The 18,981-nt window shown below is 38.2% G+C and overlaps 1 protein-coding gene across 2 annotated transcripts in view; it reads right to left on the bottom strand.

Moving 5' to 3' along the window:
- The window catches only part of MGAT4A (mannosyl (alpha-1,3-)-glycoprotein beta-1,4-N-acetylglucosaminyltransferase, isozyme A), a 79,498-nt gene that overhangs the window by 24,491 nt on the left and 36,026 nt on the right, over positions 1-18,981 (bottom strand). For both annotated transcript variants that reach the window (XM_014960249.1, XM_014960248.1), the window contains exons 6-9: positions 7,042-7,088; positions 6,360-6,473; positions 5,658-5,733; positions 4,631-4,745 (exon numbers count right to left, since the gene is read on the bottom strand). In XM_014960249.1, coding sequence (XP_014815735.1) covers positions 4,631-4,745; positions 5,658-5,733; positions 6,360-6,473; positions 7,042-7,088 — 352 coding nt within the window. The remainder of the gene's footprint in view (positions 1-4,630; positions 4,746-5,657; positions 5,734-6,359; positions 6,474-7,041; positions 7,089-18,981) is intronic.

Genomic DNA, 18,981 nt, shown 5'->3' with positions numbered 1-18,981 from the left:
GTGTTCTGCCAAGACTTCTATCTGATTTTCAGTCCATTTAAATGTTATCCTCAGTGAACTACTCTGGTCCTCTCAGTATTTTGTTGGCAAGTACAATACACACACAAAATGAAAAACTTTGTTTTCTATAGTTCTCTGAACTGCAAATATCTAAATAATGCATTTGCATTCTTCTGCATAAGCATCGTGTTAAATGTATTCAGTCTACACCAACAATTTTATACCTGCAAGCACATATTCTAACTATAGTTGAAGTCGTTCAATGTTTTCTCTGTTAATGATATGCAAATTACTCGCATTAAAACCAGAACCTCTTTGAAGTTATTTAAATCTTAAATATTTCACTTGATCTACTCTTCCCCAAGTTTCAACTATGTGGACAGCTTGAGAAAAACTGTAATCAGAACAACTTACAATAATCAGAATAACAGGCCTTAAAACATCAGGGCACAGGAAGATTCAGAGAAACCGTATAAGACAAGCAAAAGGCCGACTTCAGACTGCTCCATGAAAGTTGGTGACAGCTGACATTACAGCCACAGCACAGAGTATTGCAGATCCTCTGGAAAACACTTCAGCTCACAAGCAGCTTGAAGAAAAATCAGTATTTCTCATAAAAAGCTAGTAGGACTTTCCTATGTTGTGTCAGGGACCACAGTGCAAACCAGAATCCAGAAGAGCAAAAGATGCATCTCCTTTCCACAGAACTTCTTAAGGAAACAGCATACATCTCACCCATTATTTATTAGGTACTTGACAGCACTTCAAACTATGCTTTCAGTATCAAAAAAAAAACCTCAAAAAAGCAACTTCTGCTCTGTGACAGAGGTGACAGAATTCTATAATCCTGCTGTCAGCCTAAATAGCTACATTTGCCACTTCCTCATGTAGTACTTGCATAAATTAGATTTTCAGTTCAGAAATACACTATGACAAAAACCATTTTTACCTAGCAGAACTTGCAAGCTGATCATGGTTTCCAATAGCTTACAGCAAATCAGCCACACCTCTCTTTTTTAGATATTATTTCTAAATCAGTAGCATCTAGGCAATTCAGTGCTCTACTTTCTCTCTTAGATATCTACACATAAAACTCATCCTCAGTTACAAACAACTAACTTTCGCTTTTCTCCATAGCCATCCTCATTACCAAATTACCATAGCACCAGTCAGCATCAAGATCCACAAAGGGATAGTAGAGAAGAGGCAAATCAACACTACTTGCATCAAATTTCTATGCAATATATGGTTATAGCACACCAATAAGTCTCAAAGTCAGAAGTTTCAGTCACACTCATGACTACTAATTTTTCTCTCAAAACATAAAAGCAGGATGTTGGGAGAAAAAAAAAATCTAATTTAATTTTCTAGGTAGAAAAGCAACATTAAGATGTGTAGCCATAGCTAAAAGCATCTGAAATTCTACTTACGTAATCTAATAAAAAGGAGGCAAGGAAATATGATACAAGGAACAAAGAACAGGGATGCAAGCAGCAGGAGCCAACAACTAATTTAACTGCAAGTATTTTCAGAGCCTACACTCAAAAAAAAAGCATATAAACAGTACAGAAAAACAACTTTAAAATACTTTTAAACAGCTGTGTAGATGATTAAGCCTAATCTCATTATTAAGAAATATATACCTATCCCTTCTGGCTTAGACACTCTGCCCTGTATAGCAGCATTGAGAACAGAAAGGGGTGTGAAATACACACAAGTGGTAAGTGATCTGAAATACATCTGAATGCAGTAGACACTGTATGTCCTAAACCGTAAGTTGGTTTTACACACGTTTTGACACGTCAGACTTACAGAACTGCAATTTGTGAGTACTCTACTACTTAATTAAGCAAATGTAGAACAAATCACAGAATGATATGGGGTTGGAAGACCCCATCTGGAGATCATCTACTCCAACCTCCCTGCCAAAGCAGGTCCACCTAGAGCAGGTTGCACAGCAACTTATCCAGGCAGGTTTTGAATGTCTCCAGAGAAGGAGACTCTACCACCTCTCTGGGCAACCTATTCCACTGCTCTGCCACCCTCAAAGCGAAGAAGTTCCTCCTCATGTTTAGATGCAAGTTTGTGCCCATTTCCTCTTGTTCTATCCCTGGGCATCACTGAAAAAAGACCAGCCCCATCCTCTTGACACCACCCATTAAGTTTTTATAAGCATTGATCAGACCCCCCTCAGTCTTCTCTTCTCCAGACTAAAAAGACCCAAACCCTTCACCCTTTCCTCATAAGAGAGATGCTCCAGGCCCGTAATCATCTTTGTAGCCTTCTGCTGTACCCTCTCCAGCAGTTCCCTGTCCTTCTTGAACTGGGGAGCCCTGAACTGGACACAGGACTCCAGATGAGGCCTCACCAGGGCAGAGTAGAGGGGGAGAATAACCTCCCTCAACCTGCTGGTCACACTCTTCCTAATGCACCCCAGGATGCCATTGGCCTTCTTGGCCACAAGGGCACATTGCTGGCTCCTGGTCATCCTGTTGTCCACCAGGACAGCGAGGTCTTTCTCCTCAGAGCTGCTCTCCAGCAGGTCAGCCCCCAAGCTATACTGGTGCATGGGGTTATTTCTTCCCAGGTGCAGCACCCTACACTTGCCCTTGTTGAATTTCATCAGGTTCCTCTCTGCCCAACTCTCCAGCCTGTCCAGGTCTCACTGTATGGCAGCACAGCCTTCTGGGGTGTCAGCCACCCCTCCCAGTTTTGTGTCATCAGCAAACTTGCTGAGGGTACATTCCATCCCTTCATCCAGGTCATTGATGAATATATTGAAGAGGACTGGACCCTGCACTGACCCCTGGGGAACACCACTAGTTACAGATCTCCAACTAGATTCTGTGTCACTAATCACAACCCTCTGAGCACTGTCTTTCAGCCAGCTTTCAATCCACCTCACTGTCCATTCATCTAACCCACAGTTCCTAATCTTACCTATGAGGATGCTGTGGGAGACTGTGTCGAAAGCCTTACTGAAGTCAAGGTAGACAACATCCATCACCATCCCCTCATCTATCCAACCAGTCATGCCATCATAGAAGGCTATCGGGTTAGTCAGACATGATTTCCCCTTGGAAAGGGGAAAGAGCTGCAAGGGGCTCCCCAACAGAAGAGACAAGTCTATTTAGGGCAAAATCGCCAATAAATTTTTTAAATGCTTATATCTCCATGATAAGCAGCTCTGTTTCCCCTTTCTCCCTTTCACCTCTGAGACCACAAAGCCAGTCCAATAACTATTTCAACAACAGCACATCTCTGTTGGTAGCCCAAGGCGACCAAGCAGATCGGTTACGGGATGGCCAGAGAGACAAGGAGACTTCCCTCTGCCCGTTTCCTCTCTTCCCCATCAATTCTGGAGGTTTTCTGACAGGCAAATGTATGAAGTACCATTTTGTACCATAATATAGCATGTTTAGGACACAATTACTGTTTCCCTTTCTACTCTGTGAATCTATGAGACCCTGAAAGTCAGTGAACCATTGCCTCAGCAGCACACCTGATGCTGAGCTGGAAACAAAACAGTACTTGTACCCACACAGTGCCAACCTCCTCAGTTCTGCAATCTAGATGTATCTCCATTTGCAAGCATTATGGGTCACTGAGCTAAGAACAAAGCCATTCTCTGCAAAGTACATCCAAAGTAAAAACAAGAGAACAAGAATTTCCAAGAGAACAACAGAACTCAGGACTCAGCTTTATCTGTTAGATGTAGGATTTTCCTCCTGTTCCAAGCTCAACTTACAACCTTTGCATTGGAGTCATTTGTGTTGACTACATACAACAATCTCCACAGTCTGACTTTGCTTTTCTTTTTCCCTTATGTATCTCCAGCTTAGTGCCTTTAAACAGATCATGACACATCACTGCAGTGATGAAATAACTTTTTTGATCTGTAAAATCCCTTCAAAACTTCTTTTTCATTGCTTTTCCATTAAGTCTAGTAGCTCTCAATAAAAACAAATTTGCATAAGAGCAAATAACCATAAAGTAATTTCAAACATGTTAATCAACAATAATCAACAACAGCCATTCCACAACAGCCAGAGATGCTGCATTAGCTTCTCTCACTGTTGTTCATTGCAAATGACAGACTCTAACTACACCTAAGATGGAGCAGACTGTCACTTCTCCTCAGTGGAGGAGAAATGTGGCAACAGAACAGGCTTTGCAACCAAGACAAAGAGATGTCTGCTTATTCTTGGAAATTTTGGCAGAAACACCAATTAAGTTGTTTTAGGTAGAGTTAGTGTTCAGGCTTTTTTCTTTTACTTCAGTCAGTTGTCTTTTGACGACGTTTCTGTTTTAATGGCAGTTAAATTCAAAATAAGTCATTGCTTGCAGTTCGACTGTTAGTATTTTTATAAATTAATTAACTTTTTGTTATAAAAATGCCCCCTTTTCCAACAGTTTGAGTTTGCCTCAGTCTTATAAAAGTACATGAAACAACTGGGAAAAAAAAACCAACCATGAGTTAAACCAGAGTTCCTAAAAAAAGCCAATGAATTACTACTTCTTGGCTCATTTCCAGTACAAAGGAGATAGCTCTGAAGTCAGATCACTATTAATTCACAGACTCTGAGGATGAATGTGTTCTTTCAAACTATTAAAATGAACATTTTCTTACCAATGAAACCCAGCTGAGAAAATTCTAGAATCATCCAATCTTCAGAAGCGAGCTGAAGTGCAAAATTTTTTATTGTGCTGAAATAATTCTGCTTGACAACGATGTCATCTTCAAGCTAGAGGAAGGTAGCAGTGGTATCAACATAAATTAAAAAAGTACCAGCAAAGCAATAGGAAAAAGTACAGCTAAGAAATACTGATTTACACGATATCGCTAACACGTAGCCATATATTTCTAATGCAAGCACTGCTATAAAACCTAGATGCTACAGCCAAGAATAACTACTGTAGGCATCACAGCCTATTTGTGGAGAACTAATCCAGAATCTTTCTGTAGTAAGAATTCATAAGTGTACCTCAACTTACTACTTGAGAACTTTGCTTTTCTAGCTTCTCTCTTCAGAGGAAAATCATCCAAGAAATAATGTTAGATTAAGTGACATCATCTTCAGAACAAGTAGAATACTTGCATTATTTGTACACAAATGTGACCATTTACTCACACACTTAACAGCACGGAAAAAATTTCTCCTCTGAGACAAGAAGCTAAGAGACATGTTGTCTACAGAGGTGGGATTCATTTCACCTGGCTTTAGCTGTCCAACAGAAGAACAGGTGCATTGTCCAAACCAATCATCTAGTCCAGGCAGCAGAACTGCCAAGATGTGTCCCTTTTATTCATAGTAAGTGCAGGCCACTGCTTTAAGGATCCTGCTGCTTCTGTGCTTTCTCCCAGTGCATCATGATCCCCCCTCCTTGCACTGGCACTAATATTTGCACAACTGCGTAGTTTCAAAAAGAACATCCTGTGTTATCGGCTGTGAAGCTTCCAGGAGAGCTTTCTACTTCAGAGACAGTGTCCTCCACAAATTAATTCCTCATATACCATAACCTCCGTATTTAATGCCCTCCTTCAACTATGGAATTAAGTTCTCTCTGTTCTGTATAGGTCCTTCTGAAGTGTCCAACAGCATAATTTCTGGAGACTCATTTGAAAACTTGCCTCAAAACAAAGAAGAAAAATTTACCTGAATGTAATAAACCCCCTTTTTCTGGGCATACATCATAAGAAAACAATAATCCAAATTTTGTTTTGTTCTCCATCTGAAATTAAATTAAAAGCTTAAGGATTATGAAAAAAAAAAAGTTATTTCAATACATGCTGGCAATGCAAAGTAAATCTCACTATGAAGAATGACACATATTAGTGAAATGTTAGGACAGCTGCTTTTGGCATTGTTCCCTCAGGAAATCCCTCTGTCTGAAAAAAAAAAGGAATAAAGCTTTTGCCTTATGCTTTAATAGAGAGATAAAGCTGGTTTAACTTGAATCTGATTTTGTGAAAACTACCTGACATTTCACTAAAAACACATGTGCAGTTTAAATGGTAATTCAGCAGGAATTATTACGTTTTACGCCATATTTCAGGAAGAAAAATAGTAAAACAAAACCAAAACACCACTGCAAAAAACATCTATCAAGTCTCAGTTCTCCTCCCCAAATTTAACACTAAATAAATTCAACCAAGCACAGCGTTAGGCTCTGATCATCTACAGAACAGCACGCAGATAGGAATGAGATGAATTCACAGAGCACTTTTAGCATCCCCACACTTTCAAGAATTACAGTAAGAAAACATTTCAAGAATTCACATCCCACTTGCCACTTCATAAACAACAAAAGTGTAGGTGTGGGAGGAGATGGCAAAAGATCTGGGGTAATAAACTAACCTCACTCTCTCTTTTGAGTCTCCAAACGTCTCTTTCAAGTTTGTCAAGTCAGGATAGTAAGTTGCAGGAGGGGCTATTACTTCCACCAAGCCAGAACTGATTTCTGTAGAAAACCTGTAAATAGAAACATTCTAAGTCACATGCGAGATTCTGAGTTCTGGAGACTTCCTCCTTGCTTTTCTACTGGTACAGTTATTATGTCTGGTTACAACAATGACTTACTCAAATGAGGCATGTAAAAGTAGTATAGAAGAAAAAACTGTTTTCCTTAGTGTCATCTTTAGACCAGTATAGCCTCTTGCCCAGTAATCAGAATCCTAACTAGATTAAAAGCCCTTCTTTTGCCTTTCTATTTTCAGAATCTAGTGATTTTTTTCCCTGTATAGTTCTCATTGAACATACCAAATAGAAGGCCCTAACACAGATGTCATAAATCCCATCTAAGTTGCACCAAATAATTTGATCTCATTTATTGTTTTACAATTTAACTGACTGAATTACTGCCCCTTAATTTATAATCTATTACTTTGTTGTTCAAAAATCCAAACCCCCAGGAAACAAAAAATGCATGGTCTCTTATTTCCAGAATACTTTTTATTACTTATCACAACCTGATTTAGGAAAAAACAAAAAAAATCAAACCCACCAATAAGCTAAGTCCCCCATTAAAACTACAACTTACTCTTTTTCCAGGCTTGCAACAACACTGTTAACATAATCAAGATCAGTCTGGAAAAAAAGAACAAAACAACATAAAAACCAAATAGAATACTTAATAGTTTGGGAGCTACGCTTTAAAAGAACCCAGTGAAATAAACATTGGAAATAGCTGTACTTGAAAATCTATTTCAGCATGTAAGACATTTGAGTAATATAGGAATACATCATACACATAACTATATCTTTATGTCTAATGGGAGAAGAAACAATTCGGTTTTGTAAACAGATGAGAATAATATATGCCTTGTATCTGCAGACAGTTCTAATCCAACTGTTGATATTTTCTTGCAACCTCTCATGCTCCCAATCACAAAACAATCACTGAGTGCTTTTGTAGGAAGAACTTTGCATTATTAGATGCAATAATAGATATTAATAGATAAATAGATAATAATAATAATAATATATATTAAAATATTACCAATGAAAGCTTTCTGGAAAAAATAGCATTGAACACACACTCCTCACGCTTCTTTCAAAAATATATCTCCTAAACTTTGCATTTAAAGCACAAACGCCGCAACCACAGACAGCAATGAACATGCTCTTTTCCTGACCAGGGTTACTTTTTTTGCATCACAAATTAAACTTGAAGGACAATCAATCTTATAAATCACCTGGTTCTTAAAGATGCACGGATTCTAAAAATTAATTGTTGGTTAAAATATAAATTATGACATTCTGGAAAAGTCTAGATCACCTAACTTGCCAGAACTGGAGATTATTCAACCTATTCACTTGGTCACATGCATCCAAGGAAAAGAGGGTTTGTGAATTCATAAATGTGACTGAAAATCCTAACCTTTGTTACACTTACTAATCTAATAACTTGACATACTATTTATCAGTTTTCAAAAGAAAATTTACAGTCTATAAATCAACTCAGACTCTGGTGGTTTATGAGGATTCTACAGAAATAGCTGCATTTGAAATGCTGGAAACAAAGGAACAGTTCATACTTTTTCTGACGAATTTGTAATGCAGATTACCATTAAAGGATTATACACACAGAGAATAAATCCCTCCCAAGCATTTCTATAGAACCACTAATCTTGTTTGATAAAGGTGCTTACCCTTTGATCTTGAAAAAAAAAAATCACTACTCCTATTTTTAGATTTATTTTTATAAAATCCAACATAATACTAGTGACGCACAGGTTTCCAAAAAGGACAACAGTGAGTTTCTTCCAAAAGCAGGTTCTAAATACTACGAGAATATGTGAGTAGAAAGCATTTGTCATAAGTTTTTTGTACATATTTTCTTCATAGGTGCTATGCCTACTGCGGGACAGAAGTTTAATAAGCAGATAAGGTGTTCACAATTTAAAACTCATCCTGCAGTGAGTTCCACACAAGCAGACTTACGGGTCCATACTGACCTTGATATATCACTAAGTCTTTAAATACACGTAAGAATTGTTCATGAACAGTTTATTAGTAGAATGGAGTTTAAGACATAACTTCTGCTATGTATAAGTTACCAATCAGTCACCCAGTGACTACCTAAAAATAATTTTAATATATCCATCTTTAACTGAAATATTTCTTTTTTTCTTTATTTTTAAAGATCTTTTAAACACTAACAATACAGAAATTGTTGTTTAGTCGGCATAGGAAAAAAACAATTCGAATTTCCAGTTGGCACCCCAAACTTCAATTACCCAGTATAGCATTAATAACTCAAAAGTTATTATATATATATATAATGTGTGTATATCTATAATGTGTATATATAATGTATATATATATTTTATATATATATATACACAGTGCATACTGTAATTACATAGCAAAATGTAAGTTCTATATACATATAAATGTATATACATACAGAGTAGAAACACAGCTAGTTTCTATATAATATTCCAGAGATTAAAATAAATGCCAAACTTCACCCCAGTTGGAAGCATATATTTGGTCACAAGACTGTGCCTTAGTGGAAGTCTCCTTAGAACAAACATAGTTTTGATCTATTTTGCAGATATGAAATGAAGCCTTGCTAGTGCTTTTAAAACCTTACACACTTATACAGAACATATCACAATCAGAAAAAAAGAAAAAGAGAGACAGTCTGGAATAAAAAGCTTTTTTTCCCAACTTCATCTTAGTTGTTTGTGTCCTTCATGCAAAAGGTTGGCAGTTTCCCAGCCAGAGCTGCAATCACAACAGCTTCACATTAAAGAGATGTAGCCTGTAGACTTCCAACCTCACATTGCAATCTATGCTGCTGTCACACAAAGTTGAGATGGTCTGGTCTAACTGCATTGAATGCAAGACACAGCAAATACCACTGCTGGCTTAGTAGGTAATCTTCTTTCTGAATCAATAATCACTGCATCAGCATAGCGCAAAAGGAGATGCCACTTTTAGAATGAAAAAACCCACTGAGATTAAAAGACAATGCCATTTTTCACATGAGCAAATGCACTAAAAACTTCATATTCTGCCATTTTTTCTTGTATTGGGTTCAAGTGGCAAGGCCTTGTGGGTGTTTTGGGGGGAAGGAAGGGGCACAGGGGTGGCTTCTGTTGCAAGTTGCAGCAGAGAAGTTGCAAGAAGCTTCGCCCATGTTCAATAGAGCCCATGCCAGTTGGCTCCATGATGGACCCACCACTGGCCAAGGGAGAGAAAATCAGCGACAGCAGTAGCACCTATGAGATAATATATTTAAGAAAGGGGAAAAGTTGCTGCATGACGGCAACTGCAGCTGAAGAGAGGAGTGAGAGTATGTGAGAGAAACAACTCTGCAGATGCCAAGGTCAGTGAAGAAGTGGGGGGAGGAGGGTGCTCCAGATGTGGGAGCAGATTCCCCTGCAGCCCATGATGAAGACCACAGTGAGACAGGCTATACCCCTGCAGCCCATAGAGATTAACAATGGAGCAGATACTCACCTGCAGCCCATACAGGACCCCACACCAAGCAGGTGGATGTGCCTGAAGGAGGCTGTGACCCCATAGGAAGCCCACATTGGAGCAAGCTGCTGGCAGGACCTATGGCCTCTCCAGGGAGAGAGGAGCCCATGCTGGAGCAGGTTTGGTGGCAGGACTTATGACCCTATGGGGGACCCGTGCTGGAGCAGTCTTCCTGAAAGACTGCATCCTGTGGAAAGGACCTACACCGGAGCAGGGGAAGAGTCTGAGTCCTCCCCCTGAAGAGGAAGGAGCAGCAGAGACAACATGCAACGAACTGACCACAACCCCCATTCCTCATTCCCCCATGACACTGCAGGGGAGGAGGCAGAGAAAAGAAGCAAAAATGAACATTAAGAACTTTTGAAATTATTAAATATGAAATTGTAATAGGCCACAACCAAAAGAGTTAACAGTGCCAGCCACAAAGCTGCATCTTATCAATATATCACATGGAGTCTTACAAACAAGTTTGTCCTGTTTGGGAGATCTCTGGGAACTAACGAAAGGCATAAGTAGGGGTGGTTTTTCAATATCAGCAGTTTAAATCTTTCTGTCTGTTCTTTCTTCCTAGTCATATGAAATTAGTGATGACGGAGAGAAAGCAAGAAACACTTGGAGTGAGACATTATCCTTTTTTCATTCATACCAGATCAGGCCAAAGATTGAGCCAGCTCAGCATCCTGCTTCCAACAGTTGCAGCCATTAACGGATACATAGCAAAGAATAAGAATAGAACAAGCAAACACAGTACTCCTTCCTGCTACCATCCATGTTCCAACTACCTTCAGTTCAAGTTAATTCCTGATACAGATGTGATTTTGTGTATTTAATATTCCTCAGTAGACTCCTCTTCAAGGTACCTTGCCAGTATCCCCTTGAGCTTATATAAACTTTCACCAAGAAAAGAAGACTTTAGTCTATGAGATCTATGGAGCTTCACAGGGTTATGAAACATCTAAGGTTGCATGCTTCCATCAGCAATTTTAATGAGACACACATATAGAGTGCTTTCATGACTCTCTCTAAAAGAAAATAGAGTCCATTGTGGAACAAACTAAAATTTCACAGACTGTCAGTGAAATCAGTTTCTAAACTTCCTCAGGTTTTATAAGATGGTGGCCTACAATTCTCTAGTTCAGGTGAGGCTGCATTTCAAATTTGCAATTATTCTAAGGTCTGCCTGGAGGCTGCATTTCAAATTTGCAATTATTCTAAGGTTTGCCTGAACAAACACTGTTATTCATAACAAACACACAAAGAACCAGAGCAGCAATGAACTTCCCAATCTTTTTTATTGATTTTTATGAGTGAGTGTGAGCACAGCAAAGTAGTAGAATGTATTAGCTAGCAGAAGCTAGAAAGTTCTGATTAACAGCTAGCCAACTGTCAGAAAAAAACAAGATTCCTAGTTTTAAGAATCATCCCTTTTGTCCTGTTAAATCCTACCTACTTCACACCTTCAAAAATGACAGAAGGTGGACTGTTATTCAAAATGAATGGAAAGCCATGGCATTTTAGACTGAAGATCTATTTACTGTCTTGGCCACAGGAAAAAAAAAGATGCAATCATAGAATCACATACTATCTCAAGTTGGAAGGGACCCATAAAGATCATCAAGTCCACCTCCCTCCTCCTTGCAGGACTGCCTAAACTAAGTCGTATGTCTAAGAGCATTGTCCAGATGCTCCTTGAACTCTGACAGGCTTAGGGCTGTGACCACTGCCCTGGGAAGCCTGTTCCAGTGACTGACAATCCTCCCTGTGAAGAACTTTTTCCTTATGTCCAACCTGAAGTTCCCCTGACGCAGCTTCATTCCATTTCCTTGCATCCTGTCACTAGTCACCAGAGAGAGGAGAGCAGCACTCCACCTCTGCTGCCTGCCTTGAAGAAGTTGTATCCTGTGATGAGGTCACTTCTCAGCCTTCTCTTCTCAAAGCTGAACAAGCCAAGTGACCTCAGCTGCTCCTTGTAAATTTTGCCCTCAAGACCTTTCACCGTATTGGCTACCCTCCTCTAGACACACTAATAGTCTGATGTCCTTCTTGAGGCACACAAAACTGCATATAGCGCTCAAGGTAGGGCTGCACCAGTTCAGCACAGAGTGCAATACACAGGGTATGTATAGAATGAACCTTCTTTCCCTTCATATACCTCCCAGATCTCAGTAATCAACAGTTTGTAACTCTAGGCCTGACTGATAACCATCCCATTAAATTCAATAGCTCCTCCTGGATCTGGTCTTTGTGAATTTGCCCAATTAATTTCAAAACCCATTTACTCACTTGTATTTCACAATATCCAGTCGCAACAAGGTCCACAATTTAACTATGTATCAAGTGAAAAAATACTGTCTTTGGTTTAGATTTTGCCTCTTCGTTTTATTTAGCAGCACTTACATCACATCTGTATCACCATGTCAAACTGAGAATCGGTTCTATCCACATATGTAAAATCTAAATGAGTAAAACAGTGAGTCCAAACAGGGCTGGAGCCAGGCTGACAGACAGGCAGAGCAAGCACACAAATGCTTTGCATCAGACCATACAAGACACGGTCTTGTACTCTAACAGTGTCAACAAGATATGGTAATGCTAGAAGAAACAAAAATAGCCTTGAATTTCAGACATCTACATTCCATTGTAAAGCATGAGATTCCCATCCCTACTTTTATTTCCAGCCTCGCCCCTCCTGCAACAACTTAATCTAGTGATAGTGAATGCTTTACAAATTGAGTTTCCCTTAGTCTGCCAATAAGCCTTTTTCTTTCTTCAATTCCCATGACTTGTCCACCTGATATGATCAGAAGTGCTAAACACTGGGCTATGGCAATATAAGGTGCTACAGAATGGCAACTTCCATGAAAATTTAGATTATATGCGCCAACATTGGCACCTGGCTAGTGAAAAACTTCATTTTCACATTAGGTTCTCCAAATGGGATGAAAAAAAAAACAAAATTGCAAAAAAAGCAAGTAGAACATGATGGAAAGCCCTGACACAGTGCATAAACAATGTAATTGTAGCATTTTCTTGTTCTGGAAGTTTGACTTGCAACCTAAGGGTTTTTTTAAGTTATAATATTCAAAATGCATATTGAAATGCTCTGCAAGATGTTTCTGATTTGAGCAGGGGGGTTGGACTAAATGAGCTTCTAGAGGTCCCTTCCAATCTCAGAACTTGCCTTAACAGACCAAACCTCTGTTTGGATTAAATTTCTATTTCAGTGGTCAAAAAGAGTCAGTTTCAGGAAGAGAAGCACAAATAGAAGCAAAAATGGCACTAAAATTCCAAAGATTTCCCCCCACCCCCAAGCCACTAGGAAAGGATATTAAGATGCAGAATATCAAAATACTACAAATTCAAGAAGAGAAGATACACGGAAAGAGGGGAGAAATTCAGACATTAACTGTACAGTACATTCTAAATAATGTGGTTTTCTAAGCTGCTAGATTATCCAGCTCTTAATTCTTAAAATAAATCTAATATAACTAAGTCTTAACTTATTCAAGAACATCTTCCAAAAAAAAAAAAAAAATCCCTGGGAAACAACCATGCTAATCTGCAAAGCATGGTCATTTCATTGCTTACTAATTTCTACAATTTTATTTGATCTTTCATCATTCCTGTAGAATGGGGGTGGAATAATTTTACCATGTATTTTAAATAATAACAAACAATGCAAAATTGAACAGCCTCCAGAAAAGGCAAAACAAACATATATTTTCCTTGAAATGGTGAGAGTACATATGAATATAATTAGCTATATACAAGGCATTAAAATTCACATTAGAAAAACAGCTACTAAAGTGGCATTTGGACGTATTTTCGGATATTTATGCAGTGAAGAAAAAGCCCTAAGGAATAAAAATGCAGCAGTGGCTTCCAGTGGTTGCAATAGTGTATGGATATAGATAAAACTTGGGGAAAAAGGTATGAATATCTGTTAGAGTTCAACAAATGAAGCTGAAAAAAACCCCGTCATTAATATAGTGTCTGCTTTCAGATCTGAGGCAGCAAATTCAGGGAATACATATATAAATACAGAGAGCATGAGATTGAGGCATAAAGCAGAAAACAGGAATGCAGCATACTGGCATAACGTAGCCTGCTAATGTTACATAAGCAAAATGTACCCTGTGTGTCCTACATGAGCTAATGACTTCATCCCTCTCTTAGTGGAAGTCCCCACTCTATCACACAGGTAAGAGATATCTTTCTTTCTCCAGTCATTTCTGCGATTAACCCAATTCAGTTCAGGATGGGATTTCACAATGCAGAGCCTTTGGCAGCAATAGCAGGAATCCAAGTATACTCTTGTGTCACTCCGCTCTTTGTTTCTCTTTACCCTTCATCCTGCATGTCAGCTCCTCAATCGTGAGGGCATACATCCATATGGATTGTGCTGTGAACCACAGCACAACCTCAGAGAACAAGTTTAGCTTTTAAGAAGGCCAGCCAGAACAAAAATACCAAGGGACAATTCAAAACAGGACATTCAGATGCAAGTTATGTTAGCATCATATAGCGTTTTACTAGTTTTGTGCATATAACATAGGAAGCCTGGTTTGTAGAGTCTGAAAGAAAGTAGTATGTGGCAACCTGGAGAAACCGTCTTGTCCTTGGGTAAGTCTGTAAATTGTTGAAAAGGTCTAGATTGTTTTCCAGAAGATAGGTAGTTGCTGTGTAGAGTCAAAAGCACCCTTCTATGACACGTGTTACATATTTGGAGGACAGAAGGAATTTTTCCTCATTATCTTTCGGCAAAGGCAGACCACAGCAGCAAAATTTGGTAGTGCTGTCCAAAACTCAAAGTGACAATTCAGTCAATTATCCAGGTATGAGGTCACCTGCTACAATGGTTCTGAAATAAGATTATTAGTGTTACTTTCTATCTCACAAATACACTAGTCCTTACTGAAGAGATCAGACAAGTCTGGCTATCAACAGTGATGTTGCCTTAACAGAAGCATCAGATAGTTACTGTAGCCCAGGTCCATCTCAGAAATTATCTTATGGATAGAGAAGTATCTCAGTCATTCAAGTCTAGGGTTTAAGAAAAGAGCGGAATCCTGAATTTTATCTTCGTGCTGAGATACTAAAATTGTGTCAGGTACATGGAAGTTCTCAAATCCTGTCAATGATCTTTTCTGAGATTTAAGAAAGATTTTTATCACTGGTTTAATCCCATATAAGGACTTTGCTAGTCACTGCAATGAAGAGTGTAAAATGCCACGATGGTACCCAGTATCAGCAGTCCATACTCTTTGCGTACTAAAGCTTAGCTCCCAAAGAAGCAGGGATTGCAACAGCAGCTTAAATATCTCACATTCTCACTGACAGCCCAAGCGACCCTTCCAGATATAAGAGCTGGCAGTATATCCAGAAGCTGTGTTCATTCCAATCAGTTTTGAGTGAGATGTCCAAAATAAAGGCTATCACCTACGTAGGCTTTTAAAATTACCTGCTGAAGATAATGTATCATTTGGCATAACAGCCTTGTCTAGCTTTGATTTTTTTTTTTTTAAATATATATATTAAACACATATGTATGTATATGCTAAGATCTACTGGTCTTTCTCCAACTCGAAAAGTGCAGTCAGATCTTTTGAGGACTAGGAATACATTCTCCAAGACAGCTCAAGGACAGGGTGCCTCTCAAGCTTTCAACAATTAGCAGAAAGAATGGAACATCTCTGTAGCCAGGATAATACTAACACATCCGGATTGAGAGCAAGAGCCACAAATACTCCTTTGTTTCCCATCAAGAGACCTGTTGATCAAAGAGGTCTATAATTCAAGCCCAGAGCAGGAAGAGGTGAAAATACAGGCTTGTTTATTTTGCTGGAGAAGATTTCCATACTGCACTCCAATGTTCATACATCCAAAACAGGTTCAGCAAGGTTTGACCCAGTACGTGCACTCAGTGCTTAATTTGCTAAGACTTTGCTCATTCCAGCTCACAGGATGGTACCTTGCTGCGTCCCCATGTCACACTGACCCAACCAGTACTGACACTTTCCCAAAGTAATAATAAAGAAAAAAAAGATTTTCCACAAAAGGACAGAGAAAATGCTATTAAATGCTATTGAAGATCAAAATTTTTTAATTTACTAGCCACTGTTTACATAGAGACAACACAGTGACAGTAGAAGATATTCAAGATATGCAAGCTTTTCTAGCCTAAAGTGAATTGTATGCACATGAAACAACAGGGTAAGATTTGAATAAGCAATATCCAAGGAAGTGTAACATACAGACTAGAGCTCCAAGAACAAATGGTTGGTCAATTATTGCCTAGTCAGATGTAATCAGTAGCGTTCGGAATTAGCAAAATGCTTTTGCATACCTCTAGTGTCTTCTGATTCTTACTGAAATGATTTGTCTTTCTGATATTTTTGGTGAAATCAAGGGCTTATAGTCTTTCCAATATACACTGATTACTGTTTGTACAAAAGACTGTGCTAAGTGCAGTCACTGATTAATGAAGTGGACTAACAATAATTTGTGATATATTTAGAACAAGTCTAAGATGCATTTTCTTCAGGGCAAATGAGATCCCCCCACAGGAAAAAAATAAAGTTGTTTAGATACCAGAAAAGTATTTTAATTTCTCTCATATTCAGTAGTGTGTATATATATACATCTGTTATTCCACTATGATGATGTGAAGTACTTCAAAACCATGTCTCCCATATTAATTACAAACTCTATTAAATAAAAATATTAGACAACCATTTTAATCTGAAGTTCATAGGTTTTTAAATCTAGAGCCTATAGTTTATTCTGAAAGTTCTTATGCAGAGCAGGTTTATGAGTTCTGAGTTGCTTGTTTCAAGTCATCTGATGGGCCTATGAACTAGCTACATAGTGAAGGGGAATAAAAAGATTTTTAAGTATAGCAGCATAATGATTCATGCCTATTTATTAGTCATCCTAATGAATACCTGCAAATTATTCTGCAATAAAGTTATTTTAACAAATTGGAGAATACAGACATGTGTCAGTTAGTGGGAAAATTGCACAGTTTACTGTCAAGCAATTCTAGTAATCATTTAAATTGATGATTAGATATCACATCAGCTGAGATATTTTAGAATTCCTTGAACTTCCAGTATGGAAATTTACTGTGTAAAATTACATTCCTTAGAAATATCCATACAGTAAATAAATACGTAGATCTCTGTTTAACAATGGTAATGCATCTGTACTTACTAGCTCATCTATTTACACTGTCCATGTTGTTTGAAGGTGGCCATTAGCCTTAGTTTTCAACTTGTTTTCTAGTAAAAAACTCAACTCAATTACAGGAAAGGAACAAATTGAACTGCTAAAAAAAAAAAAAAAAAAAAGGCAGGATTAAAAGTTTTTTAGGGTGCTTGGCAAAAAAACATTAGAGTCCATGACTTCATCTTCCAGCAATGTTTCTTGATTCAATTGTCAACTTGATTTCTCAAATCAAGTCAACAAGAAAATACTAAAATCCTTTTAAAATACCATTTTTCCTATTACTCTCTCAAAAAAGTGTTTTTGTAAAGTCTTGTACCTTTTTTTTTTGTGTTGGTACAAGCTATCAACAAAGCACAGATAGTAATTTTAAGCTTATTAGCAAAATTACCTAACCTCACAGGATGTCCACTTCTTGCTGTACTTGAACTGCACAGAAGTTGAGTGGAGGTAATTTTTTTTCCAGAAACACTTTCCCATTATTTTTTATACAAGGATAGTTGGTCAAAGTTTTAAATAAGCCTTCATTAATGCACACATGTTAATGATAGCAACAGTCAAACATTTTAGTCTAGGAACCCCCACATGCAAAACTATTTTGAAAGCTAAATCCCCTCCTTTTGTTTAAGGAGAAACTGAAGTCCACCAAGGGAGTAGCCCTTCCTTCAAATAGCCACAGGAAATGCTTAATAAGCAGCTTCATCTTTTCATCTTGCAGAATGAAGCTGAAATATACAGCATGGCTCAGAAAAAACACCACAAACAACCATGCACCATATAGGTGGTAGACATGAAATTTGGATGAAGGGGAAAAAAATGCAAATATAAGGATCGGCTATAACAGGACAAAAACATAAGCTTAGGTTCTTCAAAATATCAGACATTCATGGCTTGCAGTGCCCATAGCAGGTATGTAAGCACATAGATCTGCCCTCAAAGAGATAGATACAGGGATAAGATACAGAGAGTAACAGTATCCCACCCCTGAGCAAACCACACCATTCTCCTCAGGCATAGAAGCAAGATCTCCCATGTTAAAATGCTCAGTTTTTTCACCATCACTTTTATAGTCTCATTCATGAGATGAAAAAGTATCTCACACTACCTCAAAGTTATTTAGCTGTGGAAAACTCAGGTATAGCAATATGGCTTGTCTAAGGCAACAAGAGAAACTTGTGCAATTAGGGACACAGTGCAGATTCTCTTCACTCCTATTCGGAGTTTTGCAGAAGAGAGAATCCAATGATAATGCATGGTCTTCATAGCTCAGACCTCTTTAAGCAAAACAAAATGAAACTTCAGTTTTAAATCTTGAAAAGAAGCCACACTAAAAGGCAATAAAATTACTCCAAGTAGTAACAGTGAAGAACATTCCAGCATTCCAGTATTTCAGAATGAATTCTCTTCTCTTGATATTCTCAACCAATGGATGTTTTAAGAGCAATTTATATTAGAAAACCATAAGTATCAGTTCTCAAGTACAGGTAAATGTTTACAAACTTTTCAAGGAAAGCTTTAACATGTGCTGATAATAGAACTAGAAGCATTAGAATGCCTATCTGATTTTCCACCAATTTCATCCCTGAATGGACACTGGCTCGCAGGATTACAACCATTTGCACAGTTATAACTAGAGGATTCAAATTTTAATCTGTGGAACTCATAAAGCACTGTTCCAGTAGAGCACTACATGGTTAGATAGGTGAAGGTTGAACATAGGGACATATATACACACACACACATTTCCCACTCTCCAAGTCAGACT

The sequence above is a fragment of the Calidris pugnax genome, unplaced genomic scaffold (assembly GCF_001431845.1).
Source record: "Calidris pugnax isolate Ruff unplaced genomic scaffold, ASM143184v1 scaffold188, whole genome shotgun sequence".
NCBI classification, from domain to species: Eukaryota; Metazoa; Chordata; class Aves; order Charadriiformes; family Scolopacidae; genus Calidris; species Calidris pugnax.
The sequence above is the reverse complement of the archived record's forward strand: the minus strand, read 5'-3'. Positions and strand labels throughout refer to the sequence as shown.